This window comes from Pipistrellus hanaki, assembly GCF_964339955.1.
Source record: "Pipistrellus hanaki genome assembly, chromosome: 1".
In the NCBI taxonomy this organism is placed as follows: domain Eukaryota; kingdom Metazoa; phylum Chordata; class Mammalia; order Chiroptera; family Vespertilionidae; genus Pipistrellus; species Pipistrellus hanaki.
Window position 1 is genome coordinate 117,709,556 of NC_140503.1, and position 25,714 is coordinate 117,735,269.

Below are 25,714 nucleotides of genomic sequence, written 5' to 3' on the forward strand. Positions count from 1 at the left end.
AAGAGGCAGCTGATCGATGACTCTCTCATCGATGTTTCTACCTCTCTATCTCTCTCCCTTCCTCTCTGTACAAAATCAATAAAATATATTAAAAAAAAAAACCTGCAGCCTAAGCAGAACTTTAAAAAAAAAAAAAAAGTACCTTTGGTATATATTTAACTTTTTCAAAATTTTATTTTAAAAGTTTTATTTACTTATCTTTAAAGTTTTATGACACTCATAATGTGGGAATCAGCCCAAAAGGAAAATATATGATTCCTCATGAAATAAGTGTTTTGGATACCCTCAGAAACCACTTCCCTTATAAACATATGAAATTCTATAGAAAACTGAGAATAACCAGAAATATTTATTTTTCTGTGGTATTCATCTAACTTAATAATAGAGTAATATGCAAATTAACCGCCACTCCACTACACAAGCCACATCCACCAGCCAATCAGAGTGAATATGCAAAGTAACCAAACAAAGATGGTGGTTAATTTGCATACACGGAGGGAGGGAGGAGTAAAAACTGAAGACAGCATAGAAGGAAGAGGAAGGGAAAGTGGAAAGCAAGGCGGCTGTGACTGCTGGTGGGAAAGCACTAGCAGCATGTTGCGGGGCGGGGCCGGGCGGCAGTGGCGGGCACGGCGAGTCAGGCGTGGTGACAGTGCACTCGGCCTTGGAGACAGTGACAGAGGTGGCCCCGCCTGCCCGCCGCAGTGGGAGAGGTGGGAGGGCGGGAGAGGTGGGGTCGTAGGAGGGAAGCCCACCGGAAGTCTTGCAGGAATATTCCTGCAAAAGGTGCCTAGTTTATTATAAAATACCTATATAAGTCATGGCCTTGATCAGTATTGCTCAGTGGTTAAGTGTGTTGGCCTGTGCACCATAGGCTTGATTCCTGCCCCATCACAGTGCTTGCAGGAGGCAACCAATAATGTCTCCCTCCCTCCTTCCCTCCCTCCCTCCCTCCCTCCCTCCCTCCCTCCCTCCCTCCCTCCCTCCCTCCCTTCCTTTCTCTCTCCCCAAGCTTCCCTTAGACCCTCTATAGAAATCATTGGAAAAAATATCCTCCAGTGAGGATTAACAAAACAAAACAAAAAAGAAGACATGGCTGAAACCAGTTTGGCTCAGTGGTAGAGCGTCAGTCTGCGGACTGAAAGGTCCCGGGTTTGATTCCGGTCAAGGGCATGTACCTTGGTTGCGGGCACATCCCCAGTAGGGGGTGTGCAAGAGGCAGCTGGTCGATGTTTCTCTCTCATCGACTTTTCTAGCTCTCTATCTCCCTTCCCCTCTGTAAGAAATCAATAAAATATATTAAAAAAAAAAAAAGAAGAAGACATGAATACTATTCTAAAAGTTGGTAGACCACATTTGAAGAAGCTTAATTTTTTAGTGAGACAAATGTGAAAAATAAATGTAATCCAAAGAACATTAAAAAACAAATAAAAAGCCATACCTTCTTTTCACCCCAGATCTTATTAACTGTGTGCTTTCCTCTCCGGGAACTGGCATCGTCAATGACATCGTCGTGAACGAGACTAGCAGTGTGGATCATCTCTGCAATTAAGGCTATGGAGCGCTGGCTGGCTTGCACATCTCTAGTTAACAGAAAGTAATGCTTTTTAACAGATACTGCCTATAACCTTCTCAGCATTCATCTTGTGAAAACTGGACATCAGATCTAGGACAAAGAATTTTATTTCTCTAAGAGAAACTGTAGAAAACAGACATTTCTTGGAGAACGTTTGTTTTACAACAAGATTATGTTTTACTAGAGGCCCGGTGCATGAAATTCATGCATGGGTAGGGTCCCTAGGTCTGGCTGGTGATCAGGACCAATCAGAGCCTTCCAGCTGCTGGCTGGGGACTCCCTTCCCTGGCTGCCAGCTGCTGGCTGGAGCCTTCCTTTGCTCTGTGCCGCCTCCTGGTGGTCAGCACACATCACAGCAAGCAACAGAACTCCAGGTAGAATTCCCATAGAAACACTTTGCATATTAGGCTTTTATATATATAGATGGGTACTGCATTAAGAAGTAGAATGTGTATGATTAACAAAAAGAGGACTAAACATTGCAGAAATCTTGCCATCAGGCTGAAGAATCATCTTTCTGTCTTATATAGTGATCTTGGTCAGCTGATCAAGTTTACAATTAAATTTTAGAGGTGGAAGGGGGAGATAGATGAGGAGAATTCTAAAAAAGTGTATCAGAGAACCAACAGTCAAGATGTTCAAAGCCTTTAATACTGTCTTAAGTGCTTAGTAAGAAGGCCCATCAATAACCAAAATAGAATTTTTGTAAAAATGTTCTTCCAACTTATATTTAAACTTTACATTAGAAATTTCTACTTTTGTTTTCCAGATTTAACACTAACTATAGGATAAACACTCTCAAGAAGATACACAGATGTTGAGTTTTATAGTTAAAAGGGAATGCACCCCAGTTTCTTTTTAATAATCATTATCACCATCACCATCTATGAGAATTTTAAAACTCTGATTTTAAAGAAAATCAGACTGGGGAAATAGTCAACTAAATTTTCATAATCTGCCAGACCGGTTTGGCTCAATGGATAGAGCGTCGGCCTGTGGACTGAAGGGTCCCGGGTTCGATTCCGGTCAAGGGCATGTACCTTGGTTGCGGGCAAATCCTCAGTAGGGGGTGTGCAGGAGGCAGCTGATTGATGACTCTCTCTCATCGATGTTTCTAACTATCTCTCTCCTTTCCTCTCTGTACAAAATCAATAAAATATATTTTAAAAAAATTTTCATAATCTGAAACATACGCCTGTCTTAAGCACATGTTAACCAAATGTTTCACTTATCCTAACAGCTTACTTTTCAACTACTATCAAGTTAACTCTTAGGGGAGAAAAAAGTGAGAGGGATACTAAAACATGACTTTTTCTTGAAAAACCTAATCTTGAACATCTGTAAAAGATAGCGCTCATTCTGATTCCTCAAACCTGGCAGAAAAACAATGAAACATGAAATGTACGTACATTAAAGATGCTGGAACTTAACTACAAACACTTAATCAGCAAGGGGATATCTCTTGATTTTGCTTTAAATACAATTTTATATTGTGATATTTCACTGGCTCCTCTGAAGTAAGATGTTAGAACTAAACCTCAGAACCTTTCAACTGCTTTTAGCCATGAAATCAATTGCTGATTATTTATTAATTTGTCACAATTAGAACAGTTCTAAATACTTCCAGATCACAACACATTCTTTCAAGAGGGAAAAAGTAAAGCAACAGAAGGCAGGGAGAAGTCATCCTGTAAAACCACTTTCTTAAAATACAAAAATTGCAGTTCAGATGGATCCTACGAGCTGTTCTGAATCCCTTAGTGAGATATTCACAGAGGCCATAGTAGGAAGCTTGGACCTTATGTATTCTTCAGGTAAATTTATTGAGCCCTATCTTATTTGAGTTTAATGCATAGGAAATATATAGATTTTTACAGTTGTTTTTTTTAATACACAAAACACAAAAGGCTAGTTTTTAGAATATTTTATCAGCTGGATTTCTAATAAAATATATACTTCCTACTGGTTAGTAGTGGAACTATCTCAAAAAACAAAACAAAACTGGTAAGGCCTCTAGCCTTTCTCATAAATTTATGAGTTGGGTACCACATTCGTTCCCATAAACCATGCCAGCAGAGAGGGGTTCCTCCTGGAAACTGCACTACAACGGCAGTGCTCACTGACACTAGAGTTTTTGTGAAGATATTAAAACAATAAAGATCCTTAAAATAATTTTTAATTTCATAGACAAAATGACTATATGAAAATGGCATTTTGCATGGTTAAATTCTCAACAGATGAAATCAAGATTCTTGCTTAGAATGTTATTTGGCATATTTTAAATGCTTTATAATTTTATCTCATGCATTTTCCCCTATACAATTAGGTTTTAATGTGTGTCAGCTTCTATCTGGAAAATACTGCCACTGCTTATGCATAGCACAGCATAATGGTGGGGCAGACACCCAAAATGTATAGACTATAGGAAAGTCTCACACTATCTTTAAGATGAAATTTCCAAAGTGCAACACTGAGCCATTCCTTTAAAAAGCTGGGCACCATGTCTACTTCCTGCTGTGAAACAGCTGCCACGCCCTCCCAGCCTCTGGGAGAGGATCTAAGAAAGCCCAACAGCAGGAGCAGAGGAGGCCTGAGTCTGAAAGCTGGCTATGTCCTCTGAACATCACACCTGCAAGAGCGTGTGTGATTCATACCTTTAGGACACTTGTTTTTCCTTCATTAAAACTAAAACAAAAATTTTATAATGAATAATTTTAAGCACAGACAAAAATAGATATATGACCTCCCCCGCACATTCCATACAGCTTCCATGTGATTAAAAATAACCTGTTTTCCCCTATTCAGACTAATGTATAATGTGAAGTCTGAAACAAATTATAAGTGAACCCCCAAAGAGGAAAAATTGTCTATAAAAAGAAATATCAAACCTTGGCAATGTATTATGTTGGTTTGGAGTAAAGTAGTGAAGCAAATAAAATAGTAAATCTGGTTTCACTTTAACAATAGAGACAGAGAGCTCCTATTCCCAAATCTAGAGGTTGTACACACTGAGTTCTCAAGTGGCATACAAAAGGCTCTAGTTCTATTTTAAAATGTTCTTCTCTCTGTCTCTCCCAACAGTTCTAAAAATTAGTGTTTCATTTGGCTTTTTAGAACTTTGGCAAGCTCACTGTTTCTTAAATATCTATCCCTGGTCCACCATATGGGAATCAATACTCTAAAATGCAGGCGAAGACCTCAGACACTGAATCACAATCTCTAATGGTGGGGTGCAGGAACTGCATTTTTCAAAAGCATGCCATGTGATTCTGATGCACAGTTTAGGGAACACAACTCCTTCTAGTGGGAGTAATAATTTAATTTTCTGTAAGCCAAATGGAAGCTTTTCTTAAAGGTTTTGGCACAGGCTCAACCTTTGCTGACCCACTGCAGCACCACCTATGAATTGTGGGAAAGTGGGATGAGGGTCTGTCCTGTCCCCATGGGTGACCTGGACCTTGGGCATCAGTTCAGAGGTCCTGTGCTAAGGACCTCCCAAGTCTCTTCACAGCTGGAGCGCAGAGAGGCTGCTGCTCTGGAAAACAATCATGGCAGGGAGGCCCTACTTTCTTCTCAGCCTCCGCATAACTAGGGGTTTTAAAGATATGATTAGAATCTCATCAGTTTGGCTCTCAGCAAACTCACTATTTAAAATGCAAATGAAGTCTGTCTTTACACAACTCTCAGGATGTGAACTGCATTTCCTAAATCCTTGATAGAGAAACGTATGATCAAGTTTTCAGTATGCTAATTATATATCCATACAGACTACCTTTATCTGCCACTGAATTGACTTGCTCCAAGTCTGCGTCCTTGTACTACTGAGACTGTGGAACGTGTTCTTTACCCTCTGGTCCGCTCTGTCACATCCATCTTTTTCAGCAAGCAAAACCACACCAGGCCCAGCTCTCCATTTCTCCCCAAACCCCTCTCTGCTTTAAGTGTCATGGAACTAACAGCTAGATATTTAGTTCAGTAAGAGCCTCGTCTACAAGAGTCCTGCGGGATGGGTGAGGGGGTGAATTTACAATAGGAAGGGTCCTTATTCTCAAGGAATTGAGGCTTAGAGGATAATGTAGCTGGGAAACTACTATCCCACATGTGTCAAACACAAGGCCCTCGGGCCAAATCCAGCCCGCCAGGCCTTGCAATGTGGCCCGCACCGCGCTGTCATCACTGCACTCCGCTGTCAGTTTTTGACATTGTCAGTTTATGACTGTTCAGTAAACCATTCGGCCGGCGATTTAGGCTGGATTTTAGATTTTGGCCCCTTCTCTGATAGAGTTCGACACCCCTATGTAACTATCCAAATGCATGCCTCCGCATGGCGCACAGCCTAGCGCCAGACATGGGCCTCTGCCTTGTGCCTCCAGCAAGCCCTGCTCCGATCACCTAAGGGGAGAATGACACTGCAGCTAAGACGTTCCTGGAGAGGGCAGTCTTGAAGTTACTTTGTAAACTAGCAATGCCTTCTCTGTGTTATGTTCTCCCATGTTTAGTAAAGCAAGCTGAGAAATCTTTCACCTTCGAGGATAACAGCTGACAGGAGGTAGAGCAGTGCAAACTATTTTCCTGTTCGTGTTATCTCTGAGGGTAATGAACTGTATTGAGTATTAATCTGAGAAATAAAAAATATAAACAGCCAAAACTGGTTTGGCTCAGTGGAAAGAGCGTCGGTCTGTGGACTGAATGGTCCCGGGTTCGATTCCAGTCAAGGGCATGTACCTTGGTTGCAGGCACATCCCCGGTAGAAGGTGTGTAAGAGGCAGCTGATCGATGATTCTTTCTCATCGATGTTTCTAACTCTCTATCCCTCTCTCTTCCTCTCTGTAAAAAAATAAAATATATATTAAAAAATATATATATATATATTGTATATATATAAACACACGTTTTCCCTCGATGAGTTGTTTTCAACCAGGGATGGTTTTGTTCCCCAGGGAACATTTGGCAATGCCTGGAGACTCTGGGCTGTCCCCAGCTTGGGGGTGGGGGCACTTCTGGCACCTGTGGATAGAGGCCAGGGGTGCCACTATATGATGCCACTATCTTAGGTCAATGCACATTGACAACCCCTCCCCCCACAAATAAGGTGGCCCAAACCCCAGCCGGGCCAATGCTGAGAGACCTGCTCCAGAGTCTAGACCACATGCCATGCACTTCGAGTCTGGCTCGGAGGGAGCACTGCTGCGGCTCTGCCTTCTAAGTGAATTGGAACTGAGCCGGATGATGGTGAGAGGGCAGGGCGGGGTGAGGGGGCAGGGCGCGGCGAGAGGGCAGGGTGGGGTGGGTCCAGCTCCTGGTAACTGGACCCTAGGCCTAACCCAACCAATCAGGTCAGCCAAGGTAGCGGCACCACCCTCCCTATATAACCCATTGATATGTTAAGTTCTTTCTCTTTCTTGCCATGCCCTCACTGGTGTAAGTGGGGACTGAGCTCGGACTAGTCCGAAATAAATACAGGCTTTCTGCAATTGCATCGGATTCGGCTCCCTGGTAGTCTTTGGGGTTTATGACACTTGGGCATTACAATGGTTAAAATGTCGCTGCCAGAGATTTATCTCACTGCTTGTTCAAACCATCTGGGAGCTCACCAAAAGTCTCAGGGTGACCCTCCCCTGAGCACCGAGCATGTGCTGGAGCTGCAAGGGTGCAGCAGCAGGCACCACGCTGCGGTGGGCAGAGGGGAGCACCCGCTAAGGAGCAACATCTGATGCTCACTCTGACCACATCCTTAAATTTAGTGCTGACAAAGGCATTCTTTAAAATATATGTTGAATCAATGAACTTGTATGCACATATGTATAACCTGTGGACACAGACCTGGGGAGCAAGGATGTGAGCGGGCTGGAAGAGGTTAAGTTAATGGGGGGGAGGGGGGAAAGGAGGATCTATGTAATACTTTCAACAATAAAGATTTTTAAAAAAAAAAAGGCAGATCCTGGCAACTCACTAACATTAGATCCCCCACCACACCCTATGTAAGAGCTTAGCGGCAATGAAATGTCAAGAGTGGCATTTTCAGTCTTAACATCTGCCGTTCTCTCAGATTGCCACCTATTTGATTAATAAACGCACCATAAACATTCAAACAAACAAATAAAAAATGGTTGAAGATGGTAAATTTTATATTATATGTTTTTTTACCACAAAATGTGAAAAAAAATCAGAAAAAATAATTTGTTGAGGAAAGGGACTATACTACACATATTCGACCCTAGGGAAATGTATAAGTACATTATGGTCTACAGGAATTTCCATCAATAGAATACATGATGTGAAAATAATAACTATGAAAACTCTGCGGCACCATGATGAAGACTTTAAAAAACAATGGTAAGGAAACAAAGCAGAACTCAAAATTATTTGCATACTGTGGGACTGATTGGAAGAGGGTGGGGCAGAGGAAATGGTAAAGTCAGCTGCATTTGGTAATATGGTTACATCCTCTTTCCTTTTAAGACTTCCTTTAATACTAAAAGTTGCTGTTTTAATATTTTAAAATCTAAATATATTCAAAACACAAAAGCTAAGGATCCACAGTCAAAATGCCTTTGGTAAGCCCCAGACAGGCAGGCGCTGCAGGGGGTGTGGTGCCCGGAATCATGGCAAAGCTTATCACATCATACCCATCAACCTTTGGACTAGCTGGCCCGTGTGGACAGTGATTACATGTATGCATACATCCTGGTAGTCTCTACTTCTGAACAAGAAAACTAAATCTGACTTTCAGACTTCTTTCTAAAATGCTTATTACAGCTAAGTCGTTCTTCCTTAGTCATGAAAAAGGTGGAAAAGGAAGGCGCCCAGACCAGATTCCAGAGTGACTCCTACTCAGAATCCAGTCATCATACATAAAGCGAATTCTTAGGCGCAGGGTACATCTTAAACAGGAAGCTAAACGGTGACCTTGGGAAGGAAGACCTGCCAATATAAGGTGACAGTGCAGCAGAAGTAGATGACTCACCGGGAGTTGTTATAATGGCTATTACATGCTCGGGCCATTAGCACCACGATAACTGGTCGAAAGGCTTTTCCTTTTCCATCAAAGTAGTACTCAGACATTTCCTTAAGTTCTATTGGAGATATGAGCAATTCCTGAAATAAAGAGTCTGTGTCAATATGGCATCATAATTGCATAGTCACCAGAATTTCTTTTACACAACATGGATTTGATTTCTGAGATTTCATCTTAATTGAGAAATTAAACCCTCGGTTGGAAAAGGTTCCTCCATGGTATGGCCAAAGCCCTGGCGGCCCCGTCCGGGGCCACACGCCATGCCTGGCTTGGCTCCAAGCAGCGTAAGTGTGAGAGCGGGCGCTGCCCCGGCGACGCCAAGAGCAGCAGGAAGCGGGGGAAAGCTCAGGGTTACCCAGGCCACCGGCTGGCAGCAGTGGGGAAGAGGAGGGGAGGGAACCAAGACGGGGGTTTGGGAGCCAGGGGCTGTCCCGGGAGGGAGAAGCTGTGCCGAATTCGGCAGGAAGGTAAGATGGTGGCCGGGGAGAAGCGGCAGCGGCAAATTCAAAAGGGAAATGTAACATGTGGTTTGTCTGATGAGAGGAGCTTACAAATGAGTTGGGAGACAAAATGTTTTTTTTTCTTTTTTAAAACTGATCTTGGAGAGAGAGAACAACATTGATTAGTTGTTCCAATTACTCATTCATTGGTTGATTTTTGTATGTGCCCTGACCTGGGATGGAACCCGCAACCTTGGTGTATTGGGACAACATTCTAACCAACCGTTTTTTGTTGTTTGTTTTTGTTAACCCTCACCTGAGTATATTTTTCTATTGAGTGGAAAGGAGGGGGAGAGTCAGAGAGAGAAATATCAATGTGAGAGAGACACTTGGATTGGTTGCTTCCTGCACGTGCCCCATGTTCCCCAAACCTGTTGGGAATCGAACCTGCAACCAAGGTACATGCCCTTGACCAGAATTGAACCCATGACCCTTCTCCACGGGTCAACTCTCTAACCACTGAGCAACTGGCTACGGCTATCCAACTATTTTTAAAAAGAAATATTCAGTAAAGAAGGCAGTCATATCTTGAATAATGCTGTACATTAAATACACTGTAAGTTCTAAGTAGAAGAGAGCAGTGTAGGCTAAAAAACTAAACTTTTCCTGGAGGAGATCAGCTTTGACCTGGGATTAAGGATAAGTAGGCTTTGATTTGTGAAGAGGAGAGATCCTTCCAAGTGATGGAGGCATTTGTGTTTTACCTGCTGAACAAGGACTTGCTGGAATTAATCACAGCTGAGCCCTCAGAAGCAGTGGGAGCTAAAAATGGACCCAGAGTCCTGGCCGTTGGCTTGTGCACCAAAGGGTTGGGGGTTTGATTTGGGGTCAAGTGCATGTATTTCAGTTGTAGATTCCATCCCTAGTCAGGGGAAGTGCAGGAGGCAACCAAACAATGTGTCTCACATCAATGTTTCCCTCTCTTTCTCTCCCATGTACTCTCTCTAAAAATCAATGGAAAAAATATCCTCAGGTGAGAACAAATACAAAAGAAGACACACACACACAAAGGAATGGACCCTCCTAGGCACAGGAGATACCATACAGCAGGTCAGTCATTAACTAAGTTATAGACTGAGTGCCAATGTAGAGGTTACAAGGATAAGATGGCCCCTTGCCTACAGGAGCTCAGAGTCTAGATGGGGAGAAGTAATAAAACAGTAACTGCAATAAAACACAATAGCATGACGGGTGCTGTCCCTGAGAGAAGAGCAGTTACCCTGGGATCACATAGGAGGCACCTCTGGCCATTTTTACATGCTTGGGCCATTAATTAGTATGATGATCATTGTCCAAAAGGCTTTTCCTTTTCCATCAAAGTAATATTCTCACATTTAAATTCTACTGGAGATATGAGTAGTTCAGGTGAAAATATGAGTAGGTGGAGATATGAGGAGGACAGCAAGGATGATAGCAACAGAAATGGGGTTGCCTAACCTATGGCAGTGGGACTGGAGGCAGGAACAGACTAGGGCAAGCATGTCAAACTCTTGGCCCACGGGCCACATGTGGCCCACAATGAACATTTTTGTGGCCCAACCAATATAAAAGTATGTAAGAAATGTTTTAATTAAAATGTTGTAACTTAATTGTTGTAGTATCCTGTTACACATAATTATTAATAACAAACTACAGCCAAAACCGGTTTGGCTCAATGGATAGAGCGTCGGCTTGGGGACTGAAAGGTCCCAGGTTCGATTCTGGTCAAGGGCATGTACCTTGGTTGCGGGCATATCCCCAGTAGGGGGTGTGCAAGAGGCTGATCGATAACTCTCTCTCATCGATGTTTCTAACTCTCTATCTCTCTCCCTTCCTCTCTGTACAAAAATCAATAAAATATATTTAAAAGTTAATTAAAAAAAAAAAATAACAAACTACAACGTTTGCTGATGACTGGTTACTATAATCGTGTTGCATTCATATATTTCTCTTACACACCTTGTGGGCAGGCGCACCTTTTCTCTCCACTAATACTAGCAGCAAATACTTTAGCAGCCAACAACCACATCATTAGTCTTGTACTGACTTGTTTGGTGTGCACAACAAGAATATTTTGTTTTTGGAGAACAAGAGAAATAGGTTTATTTGCATTACACTTACTAATTTGTACAGTTATTCAGTGTCTAGTAAGTTAATGTTCAAGAAAAAATATTAATTTTTATTAAAATGTCCTATTATTTTATGTTAACAATTATTCATTTATTTCAGCCCTTTGTATTCAGCATGTCTCTATAGAAATAAACCTACGTTTCTATGAAAACTGAAGCTTTTGTTTTTGTGGCCCACATAAACTTAAATCTTGTTTATTTGGCCCATGTTAGCCTTTGAGTTTGACATGCTTGGACCGGGATATGTGGAGGGGGAAAGAGATGGAAGAGTGGAGGATCCTACTGGGGATCCTGGAAAAAATAGAAGAAAAGACAGTTAGGAGGGGGAAGTAGAGATTCATATATGTTAAATTTGAGATAGTCATGGACACTACATGGAGCTGCCAGTGAGCAGTTAGATGTATAGTTTTCAAACCAATGATTTAATCTGGAATAGAGATATTTTTGGGGAGTTGTAAGCATGGGAACAGGTATACTGAGGTCACAGAGGGGCCAACAAAACCCCAGGAATGGCCACATTAAATGGGAAGGGTGGAAGGGATGGACAAAAACTCAGGAAGCAGGCTGAAGAATGGTCTAAGAATCAGAACAAGGCCAGGGGAAAAGTTTCATGGAGTGGGAGTGGTCCACAGTGATCAATGTTCAAAAAAGTCAAGGAAGATAAAAACTGAAGTGTCCACTGGGTTTATTAGAAGAAAGCTATTGAAGACCTAGGCAAAGGCAGGTTCTGAGAGGCTGGAAAGAAAGGCCTAGTGTGATGGTGGGGTGAATGTGAAGGAGCAAAAATAAAGACAGAGGAAAAGCATACTGTGATGGAAAGGAAGAGGTAGGACACCAGGACAAGGAATGGTCCTTTAGAAGATAAACATGAGCCCTAGCTGCTTGTGCTCAGTGGACAGAGTGTCGGTCTGTGGATGGAAGGGTCCCAGGTTTGATTCCAGTAAAGGGCATGTGCCTAGGTTGCAGGCTTGATCTCCAGTAGGGGGTGTGCATAAGGCAGCTGATCAATGATTCTCATCATTGATGTGTCTATCTCTCTTTCCCTCACCACCCTTCCTCTCTGAAGTCAACAACAAAAAAGACAGCCCTAGTTGGTTTGGTTCAGTGGATAGAATGTCGACCTGTGGACTGAAAGACCCCCAGTTCGATTCCAGTCAAGGGCACATGCTGGAGCTACGGGTTCAATCCCCAGTAGGGGGAGTGCAGGAGGCAGTTGATCAATGATTTTCATCATTCTCTCCTGCTTCCTTCTTCTTTGATATCAATAAAAATATAAAACAAAACAAAACAAAACAAAAAAAACCTAACCACAAACAAACTGGAGACCCTAAAAGGCATAGGAAAGAGACACAAAGAGCGAGAGTCTGCAGGCCAAGGAGAACAGGAAACCGTAGAGGTAGTGCCCAAGGTGCGGGGATGAAGCTTAACTAGAGGTACAGGGACTGTCCCGGAAAGGAAGGGACGTTCACGTCAGTAGATGGCACAAAGGAGCTTACACACGGATAGAGCAGGCACTGAGGGAGAGCCTCCTTCACGGGCTCTACTTGGTCTGTCAAGTAGGAAGTGGTGTTGCTGTGAAAACTGCCCAGTGGGGAGCTTGATAAGGACTGAAAGGGGAAGGAGGCTGAGGAGGGGCATGTGGACATTTCTGGCAGCATTTGGGAATACAGTGAGGTTGGGAACCACTGGAACTGTTTGGGAGGAGAGCACTTAATGATGAACACAGCCCGGCAGCTGACACTCAGGACCAGAGAAGGGAGACGACAGCAGGAGCCACGAGGCTGCGGTGCTTCAGTAGTTGTGGAACAGGGGAAGGAATTGGAGAGAAAATGTCAGACAGCCCACTTGTCAGGTAAGTGCTACCTGTACCATTTCCTTCAGGTACCAACCTCTGCAACACCCGCTTTCTGGACGTAACGTGTTCTGTCCTCCATATGCCCCACTGCCGTTGCTCAAGAAATTTCTGAAATCTGACTACGAAGTCTGCAATGGCTCTGTACATATCTGAAACCAGCGTCCTGTTTTCATAATTCTAAAAGTTCAACATACTTATCTCTCTCTAAAAGTTCAACATACTTCACAGCATCTTCAAAACTTCCTTACCTTCCTAATGTCCTCATACAGACCTTTCAAATATCTCCTACCAAGCTGAAAGGGATCGGTGTATTTCTCACCACTCCGAGGTTTACTGTAACAGAACACGGCCGATGTTGTGTGATGGAGCCTGGGACAAGCACAAATGCACAAAATGTAAGTCTGAGTGTAATTTTATAAGAATTATACACACATTTGCAAATATATATATATATAATATTCAGATGACAGAAAACTTAAGCTCAGATACTTGCTGGAAATTAAGCATTGATCTAAAAGGATCATTATAAATTAGGAAAACATACAGAATTTTATTCTTGCTAAATAATAGTGCTGTTTGTTTATTTTTATAACCAGGACTCGAGAACTCACAAAATCAAAGACTAAACCATGTTTCTTGTGTTCTGAGTTGTTTTATTATATTCCCACTAGTGGCCTGATGCACAAAATTCATGCATGGAGGGGAGGGGAGTGTCAGCCCAGCCTGCACCCTCTCCAATTGGACATCCCTCTCACAATCTGAGACCACTGGCTCCTAACCATTCACCTGCCTGATTGCCCCTAACTGCCTCTGCCTACCTGCCTGATTATCCCAACCCTTCTGCATGCCTGTCTGATTGCCCCATAACTTCTCTGTCTGCCTGCCTAATTGCCCCTAACTGCCTCTGCCTGCCTGCCCCTCATTGCCCTCCCCTACCTGCCTGATCAACCCTAACTGCCCTCCCTTGCAGGCCTGATTTCGCACCCAAATGCCCTCCCCTGCCAGCTTGATCTTGCCCCCAACAGCCCTCCCCCGCTGGCCTGATCTCGCTCCCCCCATCTGACCCTCCCCACCAGCCTGATCTCATCCCCAACTGCCTTCCCCTGCCAGCCTGATCTCGCCCCCAAATGCCCTCCCCTGCCAGCCTGATCTCGCCCCAAACTGCAGCCTGATCACCCCTAAAGGCCTCTGCCATGGCCCCCACAACCATGGCTTTGTTTGGAAAGAAATCGATGTCCAGTTTATCTGGTCTAATTAGCATATTACCCTTTTAGTGGTATAGATAGGTTATATAGTATAGGATTGCTTAAATGGGGGGGATAAGCCTTTTTCATCAGGAGAAGAGGCTCTTGGCAGCAAAAATACATAATCCCTATATCTGGACTGATAGCCAGCCATATGTATTACACTGCCAAACTGGTCATTAAAAAATTGAACCACTTTCTTACACCTTACACCAAACAGCTGTTGCCCTTAAACCCCCTCCTCAGCCTCCACCTTAGGTTCTGCCTTTGCAATTCACCCAGATTAGGTTATGATTGATCAGTTTCTATGCCACTCGGTGTCAAATGCTCCGCCTCCTAGGCAACCATTGGCTCCTTGCACTTCACCTGGATTTGGTTCTAATTGGTTGGTTTCTATGCCAGACAGAGTCAAAAGCTCTGCCTCCTAGGCAGCCATTGACTCCTTGCACTTCACCTAGATTTGATTCTGACTGGTCAGTTTCTATGCTAGTCAGTGTCAAAAGTTCCGCCTCATAGGCAGCCATTGACTCCTCGCACTTCACCCAAATTTGGTTCTGATTGGTCAGTTTCTATGCCAGTCAGTGATCCCAGGCCTATCAATGGGCTTGATCAGAGAGGCAGAACTGATCAGCAGCCCCAGCAGAGGCCGGAGAGAAAGAGAGGTGTGGCTGCTGGCCAGGTCCCAAGAGAAAGAGAGAGGCAAGGGCTGATCAACAGCAGCCTCGGAGGCTATGGGTCAGACCCTGCATCTCCCCCAGGCCTCTCTCTGGGCCTGGTCTGCAGCCCCCTCAGCAGTCAGTGCTGGGTGGCAGTACCCACTGGCCTAGCACTGACTTCTGGTCAGTCCACCCTTCGGTTGTTTTGGACGTTATGAACCCTGGGTTTTTATACATTAGGATATTTTTTTTAAAGGAAGAGATCACACAAAGCAGATATTATAGCAGTTATCCAAACAACAAATTCAGTTTGTTGGACTAGACCAACAAATTTAGAATAGAAATTTACTGACAATATGGCTAATAATTTCGGTAGTTGCAATACAAATGATAAACTTACCGTGATATACTGTACATATTTAGACAGGCAGTTGTTAAACTCTTCACAAGATAAAAACAGGACATCTATAAAATAAAAATATGAAGAAACTTGTAAGAATATTCATAAGAAACTTTTTTATTATATTAGATAAATAAAAACTCTCATAGGATAGACTGATGGTTGCCAGAGGGGCATGGCGTTGGGGAACTGGGTGAAAAAGGTGAAAGGATTGAGAAGTACAAATTGGAGTTACAAAATAATCACAGGGATGTAAAGTATATTTGACCTTAGCCAAAAGGCTGAGAAGCAATGGGGGATGTAAAATAAAACAAAGGGAATATAGTTAATATTGTTGTAATAACTATGCATGTTGCCAGGTGGGTCCTGAAAATATGGGGAGGAACACTTTGTAAAGTATATGACTGTCAAACCACAATGCTATACACCTAATACTATCTAATAAAAGAGTAATATGCAAATTGACTATACCTTCACCACACCACAAACCACGCCCATCAGCCAGTCAGGAGCAAGTATGCAAATTAAGCCGACCAAGATGGCTATGGCCACAGAGAGAGCAGAAGGGAGGCTTGGGTTGCCCCCGGCAATGGAGGAAGCCTAGCTTTCCACACACCCTGGCCGGCCCAGACCTCCACTTAAAGCTACAACGTTTCAATTATAGAAGATACATAAATCCCAACAGAAATGGCTGCCGCCACAAAGCAAGCAGAAAGCTTGGCTCTGCTCCAGGCTACAAAGTTTCAACTGTAGAAGATATATAATTCCCAGATACCAGGGCCTCCACATGGGTCACTGAGGGGCGTGGCCAGCCTGCAAATGACCACAGGCCCCTTGCCCAGGCCACCCTATGCCCCAAGGGAAACCTCACCCTAATCCGGGACACCCTTCAGGGCAAACTAGCTGGCTCCCACCCATGCACCAGACCTCTATTCTACCTTTTTTTTTTTTTTAAATATATTTTATTGATTTTTTTTCAGAGAGGAAGAAAGAGGGATAGAGAGTTAGAAACATTGATGAGAGAGAATCATCAATCAGCTGCCTCCTGCACACCCCCTACTGGGGATGTGCCTGCAACCAAGGTACATGCCCTTGACTGGAATCGAACCCGGGACCTTTCAGACCGCAGGCTGACGCTCTATCCACCGAGCCAAACCAGTTTCAGCCTCTATCCTATCTAATAAAAGAATAATATGCAGATTGACCATCACTCCAACACACAAGATGGCTGCCCCCCCCCCCCCCCCCGTGGTCAAAGATTCTGCCTCCATGTGGACACAAGATGGCCACTACAAGATGGCCAGCAGGGGAGGGCAGTTGAGAGGGACCAGGCCTACAAGGGAGGGCAGTTGTGGGTGATCAAGCCTGCAGGGGAGGGCAGTTAGGTTACCAGGCAGGCAGAGGAAGGAAGTTGAGGGTGACCAGGCCTGAAGGGAAGGGCAATTGGGTGGGACCCAGGCCTGTAGGGGAGAGCAGTTGGGGGGGACCAGACCTGCAGGGGAGGGCAGTTAGAGGTGACCAGGCCTGCAGGGCAGGGCAGTTGGAGGTGACCAGGCATGAAGGGGAGGGCAGTTAGGGGCAAACGGGCTGGCAGGGGAGCAGTTAGGCATCAATCAGGCTGGCAGCAGAGTGGTTAGGGGGGTGATCAGACTGGCAGGCAGAAGTGGTTATGGGCAATCAGGAAGGCAGGCAGGCAAGCAGTTGGGAGCCCACAAGAATTGGGGCTAAACAGGTATGTGGACATCCCTCAAGGGGTCCTATATTGGAGAGGATGCAGTCTAGGATAAGGGACACCCCCCCTCCACGCACAAATTTCGTGCACTGGGCCTCTAGTCTATATATAAAACCCTAATATGCAAATAGACCAAACAGCAGAACAACCAACCAATTGCTATGTCATGTGCTGACTACCAGGGGTGCATGTGGAACATGGCAGGCATTGGCAGCAGGTGGCAGAGCGCATAACATGGTGGGCATCAGCTGAGCAGGTGAGTGAGGGCACCAGACCAAGGTGGGGTGCCAGGCGCTGTCATCGAGGCGAGCCTTTGGTGGTTACTAAAAAGTCTTTGCTCCTGTGTCTGCAGTCCTGCCGGGTGCCTGTACCCACTGCTGGCCCCGATTGCCCCTAAGGGCTTTTCTACCTCCCCCTGTGATTGGGGCAGCAGCCGCCACTCACACTTGCTGCTGGCGGCTGGCTCCAATAGCTCTGCGCCGTCAACATGTGGGATCAGAGGCGGGAGCGGGGTTGTCAGAAGACAGGGGACCAGGGGCTGTGGCAGGAGGGGCTGAACAGGGGTGTGGAGGATGGGCTGAGACCCGCCTCTGTGCCCACTGCTCCTTTCAAGGTGCATTTATATTTATATTTATTATTATATTTATTCAGTATGAGATCTAACCTTTAACCTGGGATGAAGAGTTAAAATGACATAGCTAATACAGAGTGCTTTAACCACTAGGCAGTGTGACAGTTGTTAAAAGCATGGTCTTTGGAAGATGGATCTTGGTTCAAAATTTAGAGAGTAAAGCTCTGAGCGTATTACACTGTATACATCTAACATAGTACCTATTCAATCAAGCTTTTTCAGAACAGAGTGCAGTTTAAAACTTAGGAATTATTTAAGACTATCTTAGGGCAATGTTTCCAAAGTAGGATTAGAGATACTCAGAACAGCATTACAGTAGCCCCTCCTTATCTATGGGGGATACATCCAAGACCCCTAGTGGGTACCTGAAACCACAGATATGTCATGTTTTTTATTAAAACACACACACACACACACACACACACACACACACATTGAGTGGCCAGATTATTATAATCTTTGAATGTATAATAATATGGCCACTCAGTGTATATCCTACATAATAAAGGCTAATATGTAATTGTCCCCTCAGCCAGGAGTTCGACCAGCAGGTAGGCTGGCCAACCACCCATGTCCCCTCCCCCTGGCCAGGCTTGCCGGACCTCACCCATGCACAAATTCATGCACCGGGCCTCTAATATAAGTATGTACTAATAAAAGGATAATATGCTAATTAGACCAAGCGTCTTCCAGACAACCTCTGGACATCCCTCCTGACAAAGCCGGGACAAGCTGCCTGCCCTGGGTGCCAGTGCCTGCGGTGGCTGCCGGGGACAGGGACAAGCCGTGTGGTCTGGGGGAGGGACAAGCTGCCTGCCCCATGGTCCTGGATGTGGCCTGGGCGAAGCCGCCCATCCATGGTCCCCTGCAGGTGCAGCTGGCCCAGGCAAAGCCGGCCTCAGTCCTGGGTGCCTGCAGCTGGCTAGAGGAAGGGAAGCCCGGGTCCTGGGTGCCTGTGGCGAGCTGGAGAAGGGAATCCTGGGTCCCGGGTGTGGGGCCAAAGCAGAGGAGGTTAAGGGTGATCAGGCCGGTAGGTGAGCAGTTAGGGGCAATCAGGCAGGCAGGCAGGCAGGTGGAGTGGTTAGGAGCCAGCGGTCTCAGATTGCAAGAGGCATGTCTGACTGGCAGTTGGACATCCCCTAAGGCAGTGGTTCTCAACCTTCCTAATGCCGCGACCCTTTAATACACAGTTCCTCATGTGTGGTGACCCCCAACCATAAAATTATTTTCGATGCTACTTCATAACTGTAATTTTACCACTGTTATTAATTGTAATGTAAATATCTGTGTTTTCCGATGGTCTTAGGTGACCCTGCTAGCGGTTCGCAACCTGCGGGTCGAGGCAAATATTATGAAGTAGTAACACAGCCGAAACCAGTTTGGCTCAGAGGATAGAGTGTCAGCCTGTGGACTGCAGGGTCCTGGGTTCGATTCTGGTCAAGGGTACGTACCGTGGTTGCGGGCACATCTCCAGTAGGGGGTGTGCAAGAGGCAGCTGATCGGTGATTCTCTCTCATCGATGTTTCTAACTCTCTATCCCTCTCTCTTCCTCTCTGTAAAAAATCAATAAAATATATACATATATATAAAATAAATGAAGTAGCAACACAGTTATGAAGTAGCAATGAAAATAATTTTATGATTGGGGGTCACCACAACATGAGAAACTGTATTAAAGGGTTGCAGCATTAGCAATCTGTCCTAAGGGGTCTCAGATTGGAGAGGGTGCAGGTTGGGCTGAGGGACCCCCCATCACTGTGCACAGATTTTGTGCACCTTTTTACATAAAAGAAACACTTTACAGCTTCCCTTTGGCATATATGAATTGCCAGCATCGCTACTCTTATATATGGGAATAATTATTAAGTAAAATAAGGGTTACTTGAACACAAGCATTTTGATACCATGACAGTCTGTTAACTGAGAGGTCTGCTCAGTGACAAAGGGATAGGGTAGTGTATACAGCCTGGAGACACTACTCAAAGGGATGGTTCATATCTGGGTAGGAAAAAGCAGGAATGGGTGAGAATTCATCCAACTGCTCAGAACAGAGTGCAGTTTAAAACTTACGAATTATTTATTTCTGGAATTTTCTGTTTAATATTTTTGGACCACGGTTGACCACAGGTAACTGAAACTGGGATGCAAAACCATGGATAAGGGTGACTACTGTAAAGTATTGAAAGGGAGTTGTGAAACTAGAACTGTTGTCACTTAGGTGTACTAATACTAGCATTAGCAACAATCAATTGTCCAATTCTGGTTTTGTCCCCTCATTCCATCACATACTCTCCCTGAAAGTCAATCTTGCCTTCTATAAACTCTGTAAACTTACTTTGTATTTTATTGACTTTTTTACAGAGAGGACAGGAGAGGAATAGAGAGTTAGAAACATCCATGAGAGAGAAACATCGATCAGCTGCTTCCTGCACACCCCCTACTGGGGATGTACCCACAACCAAAGTACATGCCCTTGACCAGAATCGAACCTGGGATCCTTCAGTCCACAGGCCGACGATGCTCTATCCACTGAGCCAAAAACGGTTAAAGCAAAACTTACCTTTTTAAAAAAGAGAAAAAGCTGAGGAAGAATCAAAGACATATTAACAAGTGACTTGGCTTGATCTAATGCACACTGGTTTTACCTGATTACAAGACTTGTTCACATTACCAATGGAGAGATCGGGAGAATGTACAGACACCAGGAAGTAGCAGAGCTGTGGTGGAGAGCTGGAGGTGGCTTTATTATTGTTGCTCTTTGTCCCCAAGGACTATCAGGCCCTAAGAGACTTGAACTTACCAAACAAAAGCTTGAGGCAGATACCAAAAGCTAATGTATTAATTAACAGTGAAATTGACCACGGACACACAAATCAGGAATACAGGGCATTGGCATTCTCAGGGAAGACCCTCCTTGTGATCACTAAGACATATCCTCTCCAAGAAAGCACCCTTTCCATTGCTATGAAAGTTGCTGGGGAAGGGAGGAATTAAAAAAAAGGGAGCATCAAAGAAAATAAGTATCTTATCCAGTGGCATAGATAAGTGTATCCATCTCTCCAAATGATGTCCTCATTTGTGGTACTGGAATCATCTGTAACCTGGCCAGGACAGCACTAAAATGGATGCCAGCAAGTCCTAAGGCTCTTTTCCCATATTCTCCCTTTATTATAGACTAGAGGCCTGGTGCGCAATCTGTGCACAGGCTGGGGGTGGGGTTTTCAGCCCGACCCACACCCTCTCCAATCAGGGACCCCTCAGGGGATGTCTGACTGCTGGTTTAGGCCCTATCCCACAGGCCTGACCGCTGGTTCCTAACTGCTCACCTGCCTGCAGTTCTGATCCCCCTAACTGCTCTCCCCTGCTGGCCTTATCACCCTAACTGCTTGCCCCTGCCTGCCTGATTGCCTCTAACCGCCTCTCCCTTGGCCCCACCACCATGGCTTTGTCTGAAAGGTCATCTGAAAGACATCCAGTCTAATTAGCATATTACCCTTTTATTAGTATAGATATCTACTGGCCCGGCTGCCATTCTCTCACCAAATGCATAAGACATGATATGTACCCACTTTGGCACTATTTCATATTGGTAAACTGAGTTTGATGGGTACATGGGAATATGAAATGTACCAAATCGGACTGAAACAGAAGAATCCTACATACACACACACACAAAAAAAAAACCCTCGAGGAATGAGAGGTGAACACATACAACTACTATGTGACTAGAGAGCCTGTAAAAAGGAGTGAGCCCATAGATTCTGGGCAGTTATGCTCAATAGCATGGGCCTATGGCAGGTTGAAAATCAATCACTAAAAAGTGCAGAAAGCACTCAGAGCCATTGAAACGTGTCATATTACAAGAGCTACACTGCCTGAAAAGGGAGAAAAAAGAGTCTGGGTCTACAGGCAATAGGGAAGAGTCAAAACCATGGTTAGTGCCGAGATTGTGACTCTACCTCAAGAAGTCATAGGTCAAATTAAAGATGACCCCAAGGTTTCTCTACTTGACATCCTCAGGGCTTTTCTCTTTGCACCCGGTCCAGGTGAGCTCTCCCTCCGAAACAACTACGTTCGGCTGAAAACCTGTCCACCCTCGGATCAGACCTATTTCCTCCACAAGACCTTTAGGCCTAGCGAGGCCACTTGGACCCTCCTCCGTATCTCAGAGGGTTCAGAGTGCCTTTGGCTCTAACATCCCGGTGAAGATCTGCTCTCCCGGAGCCGCGGCTGTGTAACACGAAAGGAAACAGCTGCAGACGATCTCCAGCCTGGACTTAGACCGTACGTTAGGAGACTGACTATATGACCCCTCCTCCGGCCTTTCCCCCGCCCCTCACTGCTCCCTCCCCAACCCGCAAACCCTCTCCGTCTCCGGGAATCGCTCTGTAGTTCGGCCCGGCGCGCCCCTACTTTGGGCAGACAGATGCTGGGAGCCCCCTCCGCGGCCCACCCGGCGGCCCGGCCCAGCCAGGCGCCCCGGGCCCGGCCTCCCCGCGCAGCCCGCAGGCGCACGTGCCGCCCGCGCCCATTCATTCCGCGCGGCTGTCATTGCGCCGTGACCTCTGCGCGCCCCCCTCCCGGCGCGCCCCGCGGCTCACCTGCGCCCGGGCGGCGGCGGCGGGCGGCGGCGCGGGAGGGCCCTGGCGGCCAGGCGCTCCGGGCGCGGGGGTCCGCGCCGCCGGCCTCCAGGAGCAGCCGTGCCGCCACCGCCACCAGCTCGAGGCCATGGTTCGAGTCTGAAAGTCGCGGCGGGCGGCGGCTCCGCCCTCGGCCCGAGGGTCCTCCTCCGGGACCCGGAGCCGGAAGCCTGGCACAGGAAGAGCTTCAGCCCCTCTCTCGCCCTCCCCGCTTTCCCCCTCCCTGCCCCACCCGGCGGGGCCGCCAGCGCCCCCTAGCGGCGGCCGCGCGGCCTTGGGCGCCTTCCCGCCGGGACCACTGGAGAAGGCGTGCGCGGCGGCTGGGCCCCTTCGCCCCCCAGACAGCCGAGGGTCCGGGAGGAGCTAGTCGTGACCCTCTCCCTGGCCAGCCGTCTTTCCCCGACGCTCCCTGGGGTTCACTGGGAGTCGGTAGCTCCAACAGAGCAAACAGTTCATTGGGGTGACCGGCTGTTAGCAGGAATGCCACCGTGCGCCAGCCCTCCAGTCACTAACTTCTCTGCATATTCAGGCTGAAGAATGGCTCCAAGCCTCCTCCCGTTTTGCTGCTTCAGCCGGAGGCTACAGATTCCGCGGCTGCTGCTTGCGTGGGTGACCTGCCTCGCCATTGCCATCGGCACCTTATTACAACCTGGCCTTGAAGAATACGCCAGGCTTTTGCATCATTTCAGTAACAAGTCAAACCGGGAGCAGGGCTATTGTGAAGCAGAAGCTAGATTAGCTTCGTCTCTAGACTTTTGGACTCTCTCCTCTGAAAACCTCATAGGTATGTGGTGGCTTATAGTTGAGCCGTCTTGCTCACGTCTGGATGTATGAGCGCTCTTTGTGTGTGTACTGAGCTGTGGGAGATTGTTTAATATCTAGTAATGTTGAACCTGTTTGTAGCCAGCTCTGGGGATACTGGAGAATGTACGAGATTAGTACCCGATATGGGTTAGAATAGTGATTTTCATCTGGTGTGCTGCAAGGATTTTTAAAACATGCAATTCCTGACTAGTCAGAAGTGTGGACGAAAAGGGCCACATGCTGACCTGACAAGCTCAGGGGAGGCCTGCATGGCAGTCTTGCAAACTCGGAGACCTAAAGTGACCACAAAGGATGGTCTGAAATTAAACTTTAACTAAAAGCAGTTATGATGGGCAGTTACATCCTAGGCTGGTATCTTCCCTGACAAGGTCGACCTTTACCTCATTTGAGCCTGTCTTTTTGCATCTATGATCACATACCCTTGAAATGTGTGGATAACTTGTAATTTTCCTTTTTCTGGAGCCCCTGGGGCACAACCAGATGTGGTGGGCGCCAGGACAGATATCACAAATTCCTTTATTATCATGTTAATTGTTCCTGCACCCACCTAAGTATGTGTCCCTCATTTCACTGTTTATCCAATCCCAGATGTTCCCCCCACCCTTTTCTTCATCCCACCTCCTTAATCTGTCACCAATGAATTTAATGCAACCCACCTATGTCCGTCCTTTGATGGCAATGTATAAATACAAATGTAACCTGCCATTCTCTGGAGCATTATCTCAATTCGCTGACATATGTTGACAGTTTGGCTTCCCAACATATGTTGACAGTTTGGCTCAAATAAACTCACAGAAATTATTTACAGGTTTCAATGTTTTTTCACGTTAACAGAAGCACTGATCTCTTTTCCCTTAGATTGTCAAATAAAAAAATGGCAACAACCAAGCTAATAGCCAAATCAAAATTATGTCATTTTTTTTGTCAGACCGAAAACACACACACACACACACACACACACACACACACACATATACATATGTATATGCCACAGAATTAGTTTAAGTGTGCTATGAGATGAAAAAGGTTGAAAATCGCTGGGTTAGAAAGACCTTTCCAATTCCATTGCCAGCTCTTTTCTCGTGGTCATGAGTGTATTAAAATTAATCATTCAACACATGTATACAAACACATAGAGCCAATGAGAGAAAGTGTAAGGTTTAGGGAAGAAACTTAGTCTGTCGTCAAAAAATTCACTTTGAGAAACAGACCAGTCAGGACTCAAGAGGCAACTACAATTCTCTGACTACAGGAAATGCTAGTTTGTAGAAGAGAGTGCACCTGGAAGGGGGACATGGCCCCAACAGTCCTTGCTGTGCCATTCCTGCTGGAACGTGGGGACCTGCACCTTTCTCTGTGAACAAAGGGTGAATGAAAACGGTTACGTGAAACACGACAAAGAAAAGGTAACAGCTATTCAAAATGCTTCTTTACAAGTGAATCAAATCATAGGTAATTGCCTAGGACTTGTCTGCAAAGGGTCACTGCATGAGCAGCTGGTACACCCCTAAAACCCAGAGATTGTTTCCAAAGAGGCTTTTTTCAAAACAAGTTTAAAGGCAACTTAAACTTTTTGAGAAAATGGGTATTTTTACCCTTGGGAGAGAGACAGAAGCAAGTTCCCATGCCCACAGTGCTCTCAAACCTGCATAGGCATTCCTTCCTTATCAGCACCCATCCCACCTCCCACAACACCCCCACTGTTGCCCCCAACTTCAAGGCAGACAAAGGTGAGTCACCTGCTTTCATCAATTTGTCTTTTGAGAAAAAGCCTTCAAACAACCTCAGTTACAGGCTACTTTTAATTTTAAAGATAAGGGAGCAATGCTAATATGTAAATCTCACTGCAAAGCTCATGTATCCTGAAAATGTGTGATTAACACTTCCCCAGAAGAGACAACTTTCTGAATTTTTTTTTTTTAAAGGCGTTTTTAAAACGCGAGTTGCTTTAAGCCACTATCAGTGATTCGGACTCAACTCCAAGGCTCTCCCTCCACCTGCACCTCCCCCAGCCTCCCTGGGGCCCAGCCGCCTGGCCCGGGTCCTGTGAGGTCCCCAAGCAGAGCCGCTGCAGCCACTGAGGCCCCTTGTCCGGCCCGCCTGCCTCCCGTCAGGTAACCGGTCCGCTCCGGGCTTCCCCTGGAAGGCGCCTGGAGGCGGCGGGCGGGGCTCCGGTGACCCCCCAGGCGCCCGAGCCTCTGGGGGAGCAGATCCCACGCCCGCACCGCGCGGGGGGCTCCATCGCACTGCGGCCCCGGCGCCCCGATACCTGCTCCGGGTGCTGTGGCCGCGGGAGGCGGGCTCGCTGTGGCCCCGCAGCCCTGGGCGGGAGGCCGCGGCGCAGGATGGACTGGGGCCTGGGTGCTGACAACAGGGTCCCAGCCCCACCCTCCAGCCCAGACAGTAACGGACTCCCAGCCCCTCGGAAGGGCGGGTCAGTGAGGGGCGGGGCCACGGTGTAGGGGGCGGGGCTAGGACTAGGCTGAGGGGGCGGGGCGAGGCTGGTGGGAGCCCTGGTGGATGCTTTGT

At 46.1% G+C, this 25,714-nt stretch overlaps 1 protein-coding gene across 3 annotated transcripts in view; it reads right to left on the reverse strand.

Annotated features, from left to right (window-relative positions):
• PDSS1 (decaprenyl diphosphate synthase subunit 1) overlaps positions 1 to 22,516 on the reverse strand; it is a 43,514-nt gene extending 20,998 nt beyond the window's left edge. For all 3 annotated transcript variants that reach the window (XM_084871081.1, XM_084871079.1, XM_084871080.1), the window contains exons 1-5: positions 22,322 to 22,516; positions 15,358 to 15,422; positions 13,306 to 13,426; positions 8,544 to 8,674; positions 1,442 to 1,583 (exon numbers count right to left, since the gene is read on the reverse strand). In XM_084871081.1, coding sequence (XP_084727207.1) covers positions 1,442 to 1,583; positions 8,544 to 8,674; positions 13,306 to 13,426; positions 15,358 to 15,422; positions 22,322 to 22,450 — 588 coding nt within the window. In that variant the 5' untranslated portion in view covers positions 22,451 to 22,516. The remainder of the gene's footprint in view (positions 1 to 1,441; positions 1,584 to 8,543; positions 8,675 to 13,305; positions 13,427 to 15,357; positions 15,423 to 22,321) is intronic.
• Between the last annotated feature and the right edge of the window lie 3,198 nt (positions 22,517 to 25,714).